At 58.9% G+C, this 16,352-nt stretch overlaps 2 protein-coding genes across 2 annotated transcripts; both read left to right on the top strand.

The window, feature by feature from the left end:
- The first annotated feature begins 661 nt into the window (after nt 1-661).
- RPL3L (ribosomal protein L3 like) lies at nt 662-7,633 on the top strand. The gene is made up of 10 exons (XM_061153927.1): nt 662-1,171; nt 1,652-1,844; nt 2,927-3,095; nt 4,211-4,346; nt 5,612-5,798; nt 5,893-6,053; nt 6,242-6,343; nt 6,832-6,927; nt 7,166-7,285; nt 7,503-7,633. The coding sequence occupies exons 1-10, from the start codon at nt 1,169-1,171 to the stop codon at nt 7,557-7,559; spliced, it is 1,224 nt and encodes a 407-aa protein (XP_061009910.1). The 5' UTR covers nt 662-1,168; the 3' UTR covers nt 7,560-7,633.
- Nucleotides 7,634-8,014: 381 nt separating this feature from the next.
- MSRB1 (methionine sulfoxide reductase B1) lies at nt 8,015-14,372 on the top strand. Its single transcript, XM_061152536.1, has 4 exons — nt 8,015-8,207; nt 9,894-10,042; nt 10,362-10,476; nt 11,776-14,372. Exons 1-4 carry the CDS (start codon nt 8,153-8,155, stop codon nt 11,805-11,807), a joined length of 351 nt encoding a protein of 116 aa, XP_061008519.1. The 5' UTR covers nt 8,015-8,152; the 3' UTR covers nt 11,808-14,372.
- The last annotated feature ends 1,980 nt before the right edge of the window (nt 14,373-16,352 follow it).

Genomic DNA, 16,352 nt, shown 5'->3' with positions numbered 1-16,352 from the left:
GCCCTTGGCCCTGAGTCTGCAGCGTGTCCCTTCTGTGCTTCTTTCCTTCAGAGAGTCCCTTTCCCCGGGTCATTTCTGGGCTGAGGGGGTTACCGCTGCTCAGTGATTTTTTTTTTTCCTGTTGGTCACAGCCCAAAGAATTAAAAGTAGCTTTGTCATTAAAAAGCTATGACAAAAATGAAGAACTGTAACATTTCATTAGCACAGAATTTTAGCACCCAATGATGCAAAGTCCACAAGACCTGCAGAGATATATCGGGCCTATAAAAAGTCTGATTCTGGGACTTCCCTGGTGGACCAGTGGTAAGACTCTGTGCGCCCAATGCAGGGGGCCAGGTTCGATCCCTGGTTGGGTAACTAGTTTCCACATGCTGCAACTAAAGATTCTGCATGCCGCAATGAAGATTGAGAATCCTACACACAGCAACTAAGAGCCAGGGCAGTCAAACAAATCGACAAATATGAAAAAATCTCTCGCTCTAAAGTTAAAAGGCTTTATAGCCATAGACTCTCTGAATAAAAAAAATTAGGAGATTTCAATCCCCTTTTCATTCTAAACTTAAATTTGAAATGTAAGTTCAAAAAAAAAAAAAGTGAGTTCATAAAAATATCTAAGAGTTCTTGGCTCACAGCTACTAGAGTCCAGCGGCCTTGACATTGAATCACACTCTGGTGATCCTCTGGGCACTCATCCAGCCCTCGCCGTCTCCCCCCAGTTTGCCTAGCTCAGGCTCACAGCCCTCAGGACAGGACAGGAATCCACTCAACTTCAAGGCCAGCAAACTGGACGCAGACTCTGTTAATGGCAGCTGCCGGAGGGAAGCCCCCCAACCTGGGCTCCTCAGCCCACTACCAGGCCAGCTTGCGCCTGTCCTGGAGAGTCCCGTGAGGCAGAAGACCAGGTGTGTGAGCATCCCAAGACCCTTGGGAAGGAGTGCCAGCCCGGGCTCCAGGTGTCTTCCCGGCTGCCCCGGCTGCCCCCCTTCACCCGGCCCCGGGCCAGGCCTGCTCTTGGCACCAGAGCTCACACCCGCCACGGGAGATGACAGAGCTCCCCTGCCAGGGGCTAAATCTGGGATCTGGCCACTGTGCATCCTGGCCCTGCCACTCGACCTCCGGTGCCTGCCGGGAAGGCCCCTTCCCTTCCTGACCCGAAGGACCAGCTGCCATGGTCAGTGGGCTGTGGTGGGGGTGGGGGTGGGGAGCACGGAGGCCTCCTGGGGAGGGGCAGGTGGGCTCCTGGGGTCTCTCTCAGCAGAGAAGGTCCTTGGGCCTGTGAAGGGGTCAGTGAGTAGGGGGACAGCAGGAGGCCTGGGCTCAGGCCTCCAGGATGGGCAAGGTGGGGGGACGGATGGCAGTGGCCCCTTGCCCCTGTGCCCTGGCCGCAGCGAGGATCTGCTGGGCCCGGCCAGGCAGGACCACTGAGGACCACTGAGGGGAGCCTTTGGGGGCCGGGGGCCGAAGCTGGCTTTGTCCCCAAGACACTGCCCTCCGTGAAGCCTCCCTCCTTTTTCGTGGACGATGCCGGCCCGGAAGACCACCAGGCCACAGCCTAAGGTCTCTGGCTTACTTCCAGTCTGGACCCTGGGGCAGTCTAGCCGCCCCTCCTGGGGAGACCCCAGCTCTGACCTACCTCCCCTCCCGCCCCCAGTCCCACCGGAAGTTCTCTGCCCCCCGGCATGGACACTTGGGCTTCCTGCCACACAAGAGGAGCCGCCGGCATCGGGGCAAGGTGAAGACGTGGCCTCGTGATGACCCCAGCCGGCCCGTGCACCTCACGGCCTTCCTGGGCTACAAGGCGGGCATGACGCACACTCTGCGGGAGGTGCATAGGCCCGGCCTCAGTGAGTGCTGCGAGGGGCCCTCCCGGGGGCGGGCGGTGGGCAGAGCACCCTGGACCTCCGGGAGATCTGGAGGCCTTTCTGATGCCAGGAGCCACAGCTGGGCTCCCGGAGGGGGAACAGTCCCAGAAAGGGTCAGACGCTGACTGCTGGCCACGCCCCCAGAACCCATCTGTCATCGCCCCTGGTTCACAGATGAGGAAATGGAGAAGTTATGAGTTGGGATTCAGGGCAGGCGCGACAGTATACTTCTGGTCTTGAGAGCTTCGTAGATTCACGTGTGGTTTTAAGAAGAATGCCACGTACCCTGAAGGTTTCCCTGATGGAAACATCTCCTGTAACCATGGTACTATGTTACAGTCAGAGAGTGACATGCAGGATTCTCCTGAATAAGATGTGTGTTTATGTAGCTCTGTGCGGTTCTGTCACATGTAAATGCATATACCCCCCACCCTGGGACACTTCATTCCCACAAGAGTCCATCCTGGTGACCTTTTTACAGCCACAGCTGCTACCCCCAACTTCCTGGCAACCCTCATCTGCTCTTCATCTCTTCTATTGTATATATATATTTTTTTTTTGCCTCAGCACAAGGCTGGTGGGATCTTAGTTCCCTCTGCATGCTTAGCTGCGTCAGTCATGTCCAACTCTTTGTAACCCTATGGACTGTAGCCCGCCAGGCTCCCCCATCCATGGGATTCTCCAGGCAAGAATACTGGGGTTGCCATGCCCTCCTCCAGGTGATCTTCCTGACCCAAGGATTGAACACGTGTCTCTTACATCTCCTCCATTAGCAGATGGCTTCTTTACCACTAGCGCTACCTGGGAAGCCCCCCTGACCAGGGATTGAACCTGGGCCCTCGGCAGTGAAAGTTCAGAGTCCTAACCCCTGGGCCGCCAGGGGAGGCTGAGGGCTGGGGGCCTGGGGCCCTGCGCACAGGGGCCTCTGTCTGCAGCAGCCCTGGGGCTGTGGTGCTCTGCGCTCTCACAGGCGGGTGGGCTGTGGTCGGCTCCTCCACCCTTCTCCTCCCCATGGGACACGGAGGCCCCCCTCCATGTCTTCTCTGTCTCTGGGTTTCATCCAGAAATTTCCAAGCGGGAGGAGGTGGAGGCAGTGACGATCGTGGAGACGCCACCCCTGGTGGTGGTGGGTGTGGTGGGCTACGTGGCCACCCCTCGGGGCCTGCGGAGCTTCAAGACCATCTTCGCAGAGCATCTCAGTGATGAGTGCCGCCGCCGCTTCTACAAGGACTGGTGAGGCTCATCCTGCAGGGTGGCCGGGCGCGGGGAGGGGTGTCACAGCGAGCAGAAGGCAGGGAAGGGTGTGTGTGTGGGGTGCCTTCACTCCAGGAGAAGACAAGGACTAAGGGCTGGAGAGGAAGCTGTTAGCAGAAAAAAAGAAAGCAAACGTTCTCCACCTCAGGGTAATGCATGTCAGAGCTGGTTCTGAGCTTCCTAGCAGCCAGGGTGAAAAGGGAAATGACAACTGACAAGCTCATTAGAAAGAAAGGCCTCTTTAGGTCTCAAATCTTCCCTGGCATTAAGTCTTGAAAGGGAAGACCCCCTCCCTGACTGACGACCCTCACAGACCCGCCTTCCATATGGAGGTAGAGGCACCGTAGTCTCCACGGGAAGTGAGGGTCCTGGGTCCCAGTGTCAGAGCAAGTTGTGTGACCACAGGCAAGCTGATGGACCTCTTAGAATCTCATCTCACCCCACCCTCTGCCATACACACACACCACAGACACCATCACCCGGGAACAGGACAGGTCCCCGCGTCGTGGGGCAGTCATGAGGGTGAGATGAGTCATGTGTGTCAAGTGCTCAGCACAGAAAATGAGGTTGGCAAACGCCACCTGGCCTATGTTCGCTGTTGCAGTTGTGATCAGCTTGCTCCTCATCTGGGGGCTCTGATCTCCGTGAGCCTCAGTTTCTTCGTCTGTAGGATGGGGATACTTATGCCCATCTTCCAGTGTCCTGCGGAGGGTTAGGAATGATGGGGCTTGCGGCCTGGCCAGTCCCGGCTGTTCACTTTAGAAGTGGGCTCAGCAGCCGTGACCAGGTGGGCATGTGGCCGTGGGCCGGCTGGCACATCCCTTCCCCGGGCTCCAGCGTACCTGCTCACTCTCAGCTCCAGGAGGCAGGGAGGGTACCCACTTGACGGAGGAGGAAACTGAGGCCTTGAGGGTGGGACCATCTGTGCTTTAAAGAGGGTGACTGGAACCAGCCCAGGGACCCCAGGGACCCAGAAGTGCCTCCTCTGGGAAGGGGAGGAGGGTGGAGGGGGACATCTAACCGGTGCTTGGTGGACTGCGGGCAGTGGAAGCCACCCCGCTTGCACTGCTGAGCATCCTGTGTGCACGGCTCAGGCACAAGAGCAAGAAAAAAGCCTTCACCAAGGCCTGTAAGAGGTGGCGTGACGCCGACGGCAAGAAGCAGCTGCAGAAGGACTTTGCCGCCATGAAGAAGTACTGCAAGGTCATCCGGGTCATCGTCCACACCCAGGTCAGCCCCCACCCTCTGGTCCACACTGGCTAGTCAGTCCACCCCCCGGGTCTACCCTCCCCCAGCCAGGCTTCCGGGAGCCCTGACAAATGTCAGCCTAAAAATACCATGAGCCCCGGGCACAGGCCCAGGGTGCTGGCTGACCGGTCGCACGGGCTGCTGGCAGCCTGGGGCTGGCATGTTGGGCGTCTGTGAGGGCTACAGGGCACCAACCACACCAGCAGTCAACCAAGGCCCTGAAATGCCCCGAAGGTCCCGGATCTCCTGCCCTGAGGCAGGTGTGGGGGGCTGGTGCCTCCTGTTGGGCACACATGTGTGAATCCACATTTGTAAGTAGGGTCCAGGTAACCAACCCCGTCCGCCTTATTCTGGAACATTCACAGAAGCCTTCCAGGCCCTGGGCGGTGGCCCTCCCCAGCTGCCTCAGTTACTCTCACACGTGCAGTTCCCGCTTATGTGCGTCATTGGTTAACCCGTCTCCGTCCATGGACGTGAACTTCACGGGCTATAACTTCCTCACTGCTGTGCCCCCAGCAGGTGCTCCACCAGTGCTGGTTGAGCCCTATGCTGTGACCTAACCCAGCCCTGCTTCTGCTGGGGGGTCCCCACAGCCTGTGCCTCACACGGCACAGAGATGTGTAAAAGCACGCGTCCAACCACATCACCCCCCACACTTGGAATAAATCCCCAGCTAATCCCCGTGAGACCTGCCTGGCCAGGACTTTGTTCACCTCTCCTTATCCCTCTCCCCATCCTGAACCTTCCTCCTTGTTCACCACGATCCAAACACACCGGCCCTGTTTCTGTCCCCCTGCCCCCCAACCAGGATCTTCCCTGCCACAGGGCCTTTGCATATGCGGTTCCCTCTGCCCTAGAAGCTGTCAGATCTTCACCTAGTGGATCCTTCTTGTTCCTGATGTCACCTCCTCAGTGAGGCCCTCCTTGACCACCCTCACATGCAATGACTGTCTCCTCCACCCTCTATCCTATCACAACACAGGCCTCTCCAAGAGTTTCCTTGGCTTCTGTTCCCCAGTTGGTTGGTGGCTCCGTGGGGGCCAGGACCCTGTCTGCCTCATGGCAAGCTGCGTCCCCAGTTCCTCACACAGAACGCGGCACGCAGCCACACCAGAGCGCAGGATCATCTGTTGAATGAACGCATGCCGAGAGGCCTGCCAGGGGACCCCAGCTGGCCATGCCGTGTCTACAGATGGGGGGGTGGGGGTGACTTTCTGGGAACCAACCATCCATGTCGCATCTGCCAGATGAAGCTGCTGCCCTTCCGGCAGAAGAAGGCCCACATCATGGAGATCCAGCTGAACGGCGGCACGGTGGCTGAGAAGGTGGCCTGGGCCCAGGCCCGGCTGGAGAAGCAGGTACCGGTGCACAGCGTGTTCAGCCAGAGCGAGGTCATCGACGTCATTGCCGTCACCAAGGGCAGGGGCGTCAAAGGTAGGGCCGGGTGGGGATGGGGGCTCCGGCGAGGCTGCTTGGAGGGGGTGGGAACCAAGCTGGCCTCTCAGCCACCAGCCCCTCCCGCCTGCAGGCGTCACGAGCCGCTGGCATACGAAGAAGCTGCCGCGGAAGACCCATAAGGGGCTGCGCAAGGTGGCCTGCATTGGTGCCTGGCACCCTGCCCGCGTGGGCTGCTCCATCGCCCGGGCTGGGCAGAAGGGCTACCATCACCGCACGGAGCTCAACAAGAAGGTGTGTCCACAGGTCTGGTGGGGGGATGTCCATGACCACACCCCAGGGACCCAGACACCTCCTGGCTCCTGAGGCTCTGAAATGCCTCCTCCAGCGCCTGGGTCTCAGCCCACGTTCTCATGGGCGTGGACATCTTGCTGACCCCAGAGGCCACCTGCTGTCCCCCACATGCCCTGTCCTCCTGGCAGATCTACCGCATTGGCCGGGGGCTGCACACAGAGGACGGGAAGGTGGTTAAGAACAACGCATCCACCAGCTATGACGTGACCGACAAATCCATCACGCCGCTGGTGAGAGTGGGCGGCCGGTTTGGCTGAGGGGTCTGGTGTGCGTGTGTGGGGCAGGCTTGCGGGGCACCACCCTTCCCAAGAACTCAGGCACCAGCAAGCCGCCGCCAGGGTGGACCAAACCCCTGCCATTTCCTGCATCCTCAGAATTTCCGCTGCAGACAGCATGTCCTCCAGCTTCTTTCCCAGAGTTCGGGGTGCAGCAGCTCCGACTCCGCCCTTGGAGCCAAGCTGCCTGGGCTCACACCCCAGCTGCAGGATGTGGCAGCTGCGGGGCTGGGAGCAGTGACATCACCCCCTACCCCTAGCCTCAGTTTCCCCCTCTGTAAAATACAGAGTTTTAAATAAGACAGTCGCAGGATGGACTTAGGGTCTGGTTCAGAGACTGTCCTGATGTGATCTAGAGTGTCACCCCAGGCCAGGGGAGTTCCCCTAGTTTTCTCAGCGGCCCCTAAACCCAGAGCCTCTTTTCTGGACCTACGTTCCCTCAGGGTGGCTTCCCACACTACGGGGAGGTCAACAACGACTTTGTCATGCTGAAGGGTTGCATCGCGGGCACCAAGAAGCGGGTCATCACATTGAGGAAGGTCAGTGCCAGGTGGCAAGCTGGGGAGTGGGAGCCCCATGGGCTGTGGAGTGGGTTGGGGGGGGAGCTGGTCTGTTCTGTCCCCCAGCCCGCTCCAGGAGGGCAGGGTGGGGAAAGCAAAAAGGGAGGGGTTCTAACAGAAGGTGGGTGAGTGAGACCCTCCTGTGTGGACAGGAGGTGACAGGAGGGGCTGAGTGGGGACCTCCCGCCTTGACGTTTCCTTCTCCCACGGGCCCTAGTCCCTCCTGGTGCACCACAGCCGCCAGGCCCTGGAGAACATCGACCTCAAGTTCATTGACACCACCTCCAAGTTTGGCCACGGCCGCTTCCAGACAGCCCAAGAGAAGAGGGCCTTCATGGTGAGCCCATCCGCCTTGCTCTCTGGGGCTCAGACCCCACATCCCACCTGTCCCAGGGCGGGCATCTGTGGCACGCATGCCCCTGCACTCATCCTGCAGCTGGGGTGTGAGCCCAGGCACCAGGGACCGTGGTAGGGGGCACAGGGCTGGCTCCGAGTAACCCAGGCGGCTGGTGAGACCCTGTGACTTAACCCTCCTCCTGTCCCTCGCCCCCCAGGGTCCCCAGAAGAAGCATCTGGAGAAGGAAAAGCCGGAGACCTCGGGAGACTTGTAGGCAGAATGAAACGGCCGGGGCCTGGAAGAAGCGCGGCGCAACCCCAGCTGGTGCCCTAGTCTAATAAAAGCCAGAGGCAGTTCTTCCGCTGTGTCTCAGAGTTGGGGGGCACGGAAAGGCTGGTCAACAGCCGGTACTCCGGGGCTTAGAGCTGGGAAGGGGAGAAAGCTGACGTGTCTCCCGGTTCTCTGCAGCCGCCGCCCAGTGGCGGACGCGGTTCGGCGGCGCGCCCTGCGGCTCGGAGCTGGGTGTCGGGAACCGCAGAGGCAAGGTCCTGGCTGGTAGGCGGGGCCTGCTGGAAGATGGCGGGGGCGTGTCCTCGGAAGGGCCCTCCCGGAGGCGGAAGTCGGAGCGCTAGCTCCGGGGAGGGGTTGGTCCGCGGAAAGGGGCGGGGCAGTGGGAGGCGGGCCCTGCGAGGGTGTCTCGCATCTCCGGACGTGATTGGCTGCCTGGGGCAGCCGGGCCTCAGAGCGCCCCGGCCCGGCGGGGATCGGAGAGGGATTGGTTTTCGCGAGGCGGGCCCAAGCCCCCGGTCCTGAGTCTGGCCTCGGATCCGTCGGAGGCGGCGGGCGTGCGGCCGTCCTTCCGGCGCCATGTCGTTCTGCAGCTTCTTCGGGGGCGAGATTTTCCAGAACCACTTTGAGCCGGGTACGATCTGTAACTTCTGGGAGGACAGCGGGCCGGGCCGTCGCTGCCCTCCGGGTGGAGGCGGAGCCCCAGGAACGCGGAACGAGTGTGGCCGCGCGGAGAGGAGCGCATGCGGGGCGAAGACGATACGGAGGAGGGAGGAGTCTGGGGGGCCCAGAGAGTAGGGGTACCCAGGTGAGGGAGACGCTGGAGAGAGCACAGGCCTTGAGTGCGAGCGTGGCCCTTTCCGGGGAAATCTGTGCGGTCAGGGTAAGCGCGGCTGGCAACGCCCTTCGGGGTATCCGGGTCAGGATCGGGACTTTAGAGGGACGCCCTGGAAGGTCCTGTCCAGGGGCAGCTCCTGTGACTGGCTCCCTCTCCTTGGGGCATCGCGCGGTTATGACCCCATCCCTTTCTCCTCCCCAGTTCCCCAGACCTGCGAGGTGAGCTGGAAAGCACAGACTGTCCCATTGGGATCCAAATGTAACTGCCTGGGTGCCTCCCCCGCCTTCCCAGGGGGCCCAGGGTTGGGTAACCAGGCCAGGCTGCCAATGGTCAGTCAAGTTTGACTGGACAGCCTGGGCCAGCTAGGAGAGGTAGACGGTGAGGGGTGAGTGGTTGGTTGGGGCATGGCCCACCCTTAGCCCTGGCCCCAAGTTTTGAAAGATCCAGGTGAATCACATGCTGGGCTGTGCTGCCTGGTCATGGACTAATTTGGTAAAAATATGTCCACAGGCAAGACTAGAGCCGCGACCTACCCCTGGGCGGGGTTTCTTGGGTGTCAACTCTCTAGCGGGCTGGGCTGTGACACTCGGCATCTCTGTGAGCCAGCTGCGACATAGGACCCTCTGGTTGTGGGACTTGGGGTTGTCCTCCGGCTACTCAGCCACACTAGAAACCTCACTTCCACAGTATCTTCTGGTTCCTCTTTTTTTCCTCAAGTTACTGTTAAATGCTGAGTAGTCATGGACTCCAGGGTAGACTGTCTCTAGGCCGGGCAGGGGGCAAAAGGTGACTCAGTACCCCTTGAGGGACCCCCAAGCAGTTTCCTGTTCTGCAAGTCAATTTTGCAACCTTTTTTCCCCCCTCAAAGTGATCTTTTGGGGGTAGTTTAAAACCCATTTTTCTCTCTGCCCCGTCTTCCTGGGCCCTCTGTCTGGACCAGAAGTGTTTTTGCTGGGATCTTTCTTTTCCTGCTTGGAGAGTAGGCCGGTGGCTGGGCTCCAGCTTAAGGCTTCTTTGAGCAGAGGGTCAGCGTGTGGGAAGGGAGGTGGGCTAGTGGTGGTGGGGCTTGTTTGCGTGTATGGGGGGCAGAGCTGTGTCCTCATCAGACTGCCTGGGTTCCTTCCTGGCTGCACACCCAGTAGCTGAATGTTTTGTATCCCTGCGCCTCAGCTTCCTCATCTGTTAAATGGGAACATTTGCGTTACGGGGTTGTTAAGAAGAGCCAGTGAGATAAGTGTGAAAAGTGACTCTCCTGGTCTCTGGCACAGGCTCAGAACCATTCAACATGAGCTCCATGCCGTATCTCCCCCACAGAGTTGATGTCCAAGCCTGTGGGTGGTGGGTGGGCGCGTGGGGAGGATGTGCAGCCCACCTAGTAACTGGGGTCCTGCTGTCCTCTCCTGGCGTCTCACCAAGCATTTGGGAGCTCACTCCAGAGGCGCTGAAGCCAGCATCTCTGCTCTTGCCTCCCTTCCGCCCCAGGTATCTACGTGTGTGCCAAGTGTGGCTATGAGCTCTTCTCCAGCCGCTCCAAGTACGCACACTCGTCCCCGTGGCCGGCCTTCACCGAGACCATCCACGCTGACAGTGTAGCCAAGCGTCCAGAGCACAATCGGCCGGGAGCCATAAAGGTGGGTGGTAGCAGCAGGGTGGCGGGGAAGGGGTGTTGGCCAGGGGGACCTGAAAACCGGCCCCCCCCTTCCTGCTGCTTCCCCTCAGCTGCGGGGGCCTAGTGTCTGTCTATTCCAGGCCTCTGGCCTCAGCCTGGGGAGCTGCCACCCCGAACTATTGAGAGACCCTGGGGCCTTGGTGAGGACAGGGAAACTGGACTGCTTTCCGGGGAGGCTGTGGGATGGGGCTGACAGCAGTTACCATGGGAAATGGGCGTGAGGATCCCCGCTGCGGGGGCCGTGGCTCTAGCTGTTTTTAATGGCTGTCTTGTCTCCCCAGGTATCCTGTGGCAGGTGTGGCAATGGGCTGGGCCATGAGTTCCTGAATGATGGCCCCAAGCGCGGACAGTCCCGCTTCTGAATTTTCAGCAGCTCATTGAAGTTCATCCCTAAAGGTGCGCTTGCTTCCTGGCACCTGGGCACAGGCCTGTGTAAACTTTAGAGGCCCAAGGGTACACTGTTCTCGTTCATTTATGGTGACAAAGGGTGGGGGCACCAAAGCACACTGCCCAGGTTCTGCCCAGGGCTACTGGAGGGTGGCTGCGGGGCAGGGACAAAAGACAGCTGTCCTGCCCCCCACGCTGGTTGATCACATGCAGGGCAGCACAGAGGCTGAGGACTAGGGCTGTGTGGCTGCAGGCTTGCTTGCCGGCCTGTCTGAGCCGCCTCCTCTTCTGTGCAGTGGGCGTGATGGCAGAGTCTCCTTCACAGGCCTGTTGAGACTGGCTGCCCTAGAGTGCACTGGGTTCTGGCGTGCAGTAGGAGCTGGCAAATGTGTGCGTGTGTTGGCAGCATTCATCACTGGTGGATATTTAGGGGCCATTTTTCATTTGTGTGCATTTTATCTGAGCTCCCCGGTGGCTCAGACAGGAAAGAGTCCTCTGCAATGCAGGAGACCCGGGTTTGATCCTTGGGTCAGGCCTGGAGAAGGAAATGGCAACCCACTCCAGTACTCTTGCCTGGGGAATCCTATGGACAGCAGAGCCTGGTGAGCTACAGTCCGTGGGGTCGCAAAGAGTCAGACACAGCTGAGCAACTAACGCTATCGGAGCCTAGCCTCCTCTCTGGCCCTCTGCGCTCTGCCTCCCCAGCCGCCCTCTGAACTTCTCTGCGCTCTTTGTAGCTCAATCCTCTTCTCATTTGCTGCCCATGGGACTGTGGCCAGCCCCTAGTCTCAGTTTTTGGTTTTTAAATATTTATTTCTTTGGCTGCTCTGGGTCCCAGTTGCGATATGCAAACTCTTACTTGTAGCATGTGGAATCCAGTTCCTCTGTCAAGGGTTGAACCCTGGTCCCCTGCAGGGGGAGCACAGAGTCTTTGCCTCTGGACCACCAGGGAAGTCCTCCTAGTCTCAGTTTTATCCTCTGTAAAATGGGATTGCTAATAGCACCTGCTTGTTCCCTCACTGTGGAGGTTAAGTGAAGGTGTCCCTAAGGGCCAGCATGTGATAAAGGTTTGAGAGTACTTTGTTCTTGTGTGGTTATTCGTCCTCCGGGACGTGTGGAGGAAGGATAGACTCTGGGTTATCCTGCAGCCTCAGCAGATGAACCGGACACACAGATGCCCCAGACTAGGGGTCTGGGTCCTCCTGGCCTCCCTGAGCTGTAGGCTGGAGACACTGGGATAGCCCAGGGAGCGGTGTCAGACCTGTTAACAGCGACTTGTTTCTCTCTCCCCTCCCTCATTTCTTTCAGGCGAAGAAACCTCTGCCTCCCAGGGACAGTAGGCGGGCTACCCATACCCAAATCAGGTGGATACCACCTGATGCCACCCACCTCAGTCGTGGAGCCACAGACATTCAGAGCAGGGGGGTCGGGGTTGGGAGAAAGGAGTAGCTGAAACCTCAGGAAGACTCCCGAGGCCTTGGCTCTGAACAGGCTCTTGCTGGGAAGAGAAGGCTCACACTCGGCTGCCAGGACGGGCCCTGCTGTTGGCTCACACAGGGTCTCAGGGTGTGGACTCCAGGCCTGGTCTATCTTTGGATGATGCTGCAAGCCCCACTTTCTCTTCCTCTCAGCCCACTGCCCCCTTACTACCTGTCTGGACTCACCCCATGGGGCCCAACCCTGAGATGGCGCCGCCCTCACCAAAGCTCTTGCCCACCTTCTCCAGGCTGTGCCAGGAGATGGGATGCAGACAGGGGTGGCTCTGCCAGCTGCCCCAGCCCGGTCACTCTATGATTCTCTCTGGTTAAACCCTTTCAGGCAGCCAGAGTGGTGATGACCTGTGACCCGCTGGGGGAGCAGGCAGAGGGGATGGACTCTGACCTCAGTTACAGGAGGAGAAATCCCGAACCTGGTTGCACCATCTGTGCGGATGCAGCTTGCCTCACTCGGGCTTAGGAAAGCAGCTATTGCTTCATCATCTTGACAGTGCAAGGCTGGGGACCCCGAGCTCACAGCCTCCTGTCAACCCCTCCCAGTAAACAGTGAGCGAACCTCACTGCATGTGCTCTGAGGTGCCTGCCATCGGGGGGGATGGTGGAGCCCCTTCCACCTTGAATCCTCTCTAGAGTAATCAGGAGGAGACCAGTAAACAAATGGAACCCAGGCTTGCTGTCTTTATTAACCACATCAGGAATTACAGGAGAGCTGCTGTCATTGAACTAACTGGAAGCCTGGAATGCATGGGAGTCACTGGATCCCAGGGCAGCAGGGCCAATGGTGGCTCACAGTGCCGGGCAACAGAGTCAAAGCGGCTGTCAGAATAATCTGACTCACACAGAATTAGAGTCGGCCAGTTGGGCAGGGTGCTTCTCAGAGCGAAGTAGATTGGAAGCCTGATCTCGCTTGATCTGTATGAGCAGAGGTCTAACTTGAATCATAAAGATGACTTCCTCCTTGCCATTTCCTCCTCCAGGGGATCTTCCTGACCCAGGGCTTGAACCTGCGTCTCTTATATCTCTTGCATTAGCAGGTGGGTTCTTTACCACTAGTGCCACCTGGGAAGCCCTGTATGAGCAGAAGTCTAACTTGAATCATAAAGACAGGCACTAGACTCCTCTGTCGATTCACAGGCTTGAGCCAGTTTGTGCTAAGTCACTCAGTCATGTCTCACCTTTGTGACCCTATGGACTGTAGCCCGCCAGGCTCCTCTGCCCATAGGATTCTCCAGGCAAGAATACTGGAGTGGGTTGCCATTTTCTCCTCCAGGGGAACTTCCCAACCCAGGGATGAAACCCACATCTCTGTCTCCTGCATTGGCAGGCAGATTCTTTACCCACTGAGCCCACCTGGGAAGCCCTTGAGCCAGTTTGCATGCCCAGAATGAATGAATGAATGAATCAGAGCCAGCTGAGTGGTCTGCAGGAAACTGAGCTCCAGGGCCAGGAAGGACCTTGGACTTTGCTCACTTCTCCCAGCACTCCTGGCTCTGCATTCTGGCTAAGGTGTCCCCTGAGCTTGAACTTGGCCCAAGAGCAAGTTGGCTTCCTGGGGCAAGCTGGGCCCATGTGTCCAGGCCACACCCCCGTGGCTGCCCCTTGGGCTCAGAGCTGTAGCATAGTGGGCTGGAGGGCCGGGCCTGGGGATGGTGAGACTTGTACGGGAGCTGTGAGAGGCAGTGCTTGATGCCTGCACCCCAGGGGCCCCACGCTCATTTGTACAGGGTGGTAACTGGGGGCTGGCAAGCAGTGTTCTGGGAGGAAGGGAGTGAGGAGGGTGAGCACCAGGACTGCAGTCCCCTTATGCTGGGAGCCTGGAAGTGGATGGCCCCTGACAGTGTTTCTACCAAGGGCTGGGTGGAATCATAAATCCACCCCACCCCCCTGTAGGATTGCATCATAACCTCTGGCCTGCAGCTGCAGTTCCTTCTTGAGAAACAAAAGGCTTTTTGAGAGCCCATCCCCCTCTGCCCCCTACCTCTGCCTGCTTTGCCGGGTGGAGGCCCCGGGACACAGCCTTTTGAGCCAAGGGTTGCATGCAGGGGCAGACAGCTCCGGTTGCTCTGCCAACACCAGCCAGCAGGCCCGGGCATGGCAGGGCAGGGCACCTCGGACAGGGGACCAGTGGGACTCTGCTGATCCCCAGCCTGGGGGTGTGAGTGGATGCAAAGTCACTTCAGCCGTGTCTAACTCTTTGAGACCCTGGGAATGTAGCCCACCAGGCTCCTCTGTCCATGGTTCTCCAGGCAAGAATACTGGAGGGGGTTGCCATGCCCTTCTCCAGGGGATCTTCCCGACCCAGGGATTGGACTTGAGTCTCATATCTCCTGCATTGGCAGGTAGTTTCTTTACCACTAGCCACCTGGGAAGCCTGGAGACTGGGCTCAATAAACACAGCAGATGATTGAATTGATGATGCCTGGGGCTTTCACTCATCCAGGGCTTTCATTTCTTCTGAGTGACAAGTCCAGTGCCAGGGAGAGCCGTGACCCTGGTGAGGGTGCTACTCAGGTCCTGCTGGTAGGTCTTAGGACCCCCTGACACCCTGCGTGCATGTGGGCAGGGGCGGCACATGGAAGGGGGCGCCTGCAGAGGTCGGTGAAGGTCACCACCAAGCCAGCCACGTGCCCCCACCCCATCCCAGGCCCAGCTGGGGGCCTAGCGCTATGATCCCCTTCCGAGTCAACCAGTCCTCAAGGTCCCTTCTGGGAGTGGGCACGGGGACCGCGTGCAGGGAGGACCGGCAGAGGCCGCTCAGGCCCCAGGAGCGCCAGAGCAGCTCTGAGCGGCGCGGCACTTCCCCGTGGCGTCGCCGGGGGCGCTGCGGCAGCAGCGTCGACGGCTGGGCGGGTGCCCGCGCCCGGCTCCCGCCCGCGCCGCGCTTCCCCGCCGCACTCAGGAATCAGCGCCCGCATCGTCCCGGCTCCAAGCCGGGCTGGCTCGAGAAGCCAGTGCCCCCCAACCTCCCCCACGGGCAGAGGCCTCCTGGCGTCCGAGGGTGCGGCGGAGGCGCATTTACTGGGCTTCAAGACAGTTACTGGTCGGAGGACTTCCCCGGTGGTCCAGTGGCTGAAACCCTGCACTTCCAGTGCAGGGGACCCAGGTTAGATCCCTGGTCAGGGAACTAAATCCCATGTGCTGCAGCCAAAGAAGCCGCATGCCACAGCCAAGATCAAAGAGCCCACATGCCAGCAACCAAAACTTGGTGCAGGGAAATACATAAATAGTAATCTGGTTGAGACTTCCTTGGCAGCCCAGTGGTTGAGACTCCTTGCTTTCAGAGCAGGAGGCAGGGGTTATGCTCTGGTGTGGGGATAGCAGTGGAGGCCCAGTGTGCCTCTTTCTGGAATCAGCAGAAGCAGACAGAGCTGGGGGCTGGGAAGGTGGTGACTGATCCTTCCCAGCCCCAGCCAAGCCCCAGACCCTTCTCCAGGGCATTTGGGTGGGACCCACCTGCTCTGATGCCCCCAGCCTCCTCTCTGTGGCCCTTCCACACCTTTGTCGTATCTGCTGGCCCACGCTGGGTGCTTCGTTGCTCAGTGTCTGACTCTTTGTGATTCCATGGTCTGTAGACCACCAGGCTCCTCTGTCCATGGGGATTCTCCAGGCAAGAATACTGGAGTGCGTTGCCAGACCCTCCTCCAGGGGATCTTCCCAACACAGGGATCGGACCAAGGTCTCTCACATTGCAGGAGGATTCTTTACCATTTGAGGGGGCACCAATTCCTGAGGTTCCACCTCCCACGCATCTTTGTCCACTTCTCCCAGCTGTCCCCACCAGTGTGGACTTTGAAAAATAATCATCAAACCAGGTAACTTCCCTCAGTGGTTCCCTCATGCTCTGCCTGCCAAGGCTCTGCAGAACCCCCTCTCGTCTTGATCCTTGATCCCTGACTCCATAAGTGGTAGCAGAGTTATTTATTTATCGTAACTGTGTGGTTTTTATTACGCACATCATCTGCATCCAAACCCCCTGTGCCTGGGCCTCTAGACCAGGCAGATTCCACTCTAGAATGGTGGAATCTCATTCCCTCGATCTTTCCCGGCATCAGGGTCTTTTCCAATGATGCTGTTTCCAACAGGTGGCTAAAGTATTGGAGCTTCAACTTGGAAAGATTGAGGGCAGGAGGAGAAGGGGGTGACAGAGGATGATATGGTTGGGTGGTATCACCTACTCAATGGACATGAATCTCGAGCAAACTCTGGGAGATAGTGAAGGACACGGAAGCCTGGCATGCTGCAGTCTATGGGATCACAAAGAATCAGACATGACTGAGCGACTGCACAACAACAATCTCTTTCCCTACCCCAAAGAGTGAGCCCTGAAAGGGGGCTGCATGTGGTAGCATCAGATGAATGCGCACCAAACCACACTGCCTCTGCTTGCTC

Source organism: Dama dama, chromosome 10 (genome assembly GCF_033118175.1).
Source record: "Dama dama isolate Ldn47 chromosome 10, ASM3311817v1, whole genome shotgun sequence".
Taxonomy (NCBI): domain Eukaryota; kingdom Metazoa; phylum Chordata; class Mammalia; order Artiodactyla; family Cervidae; genus Dama; species Dama dama.
This window is presented reverse-complemented; position numbering and strand designations above follow the sequence as displayed.

Bases quoted from the DNA above. Each gene is read 5' to 3' on its own strand.
- RPL3L (XM_061153927.1), top strand. The intron at 4,347-5,611 runs GTCAGCCCCCAC...CGCATCTGCCAG, and splicing joins GGGTCATCGTCCACACCCAG to ATGAAGCTGCTGCCCTTCCG. The intron at 6,344-6,831 runs GTGAGAGTGGGC...ACGTTCCCTCAG, and splicing joins ACAAATCCATCACGCCGCTG to GGTGGCTTCCCACACTACGG.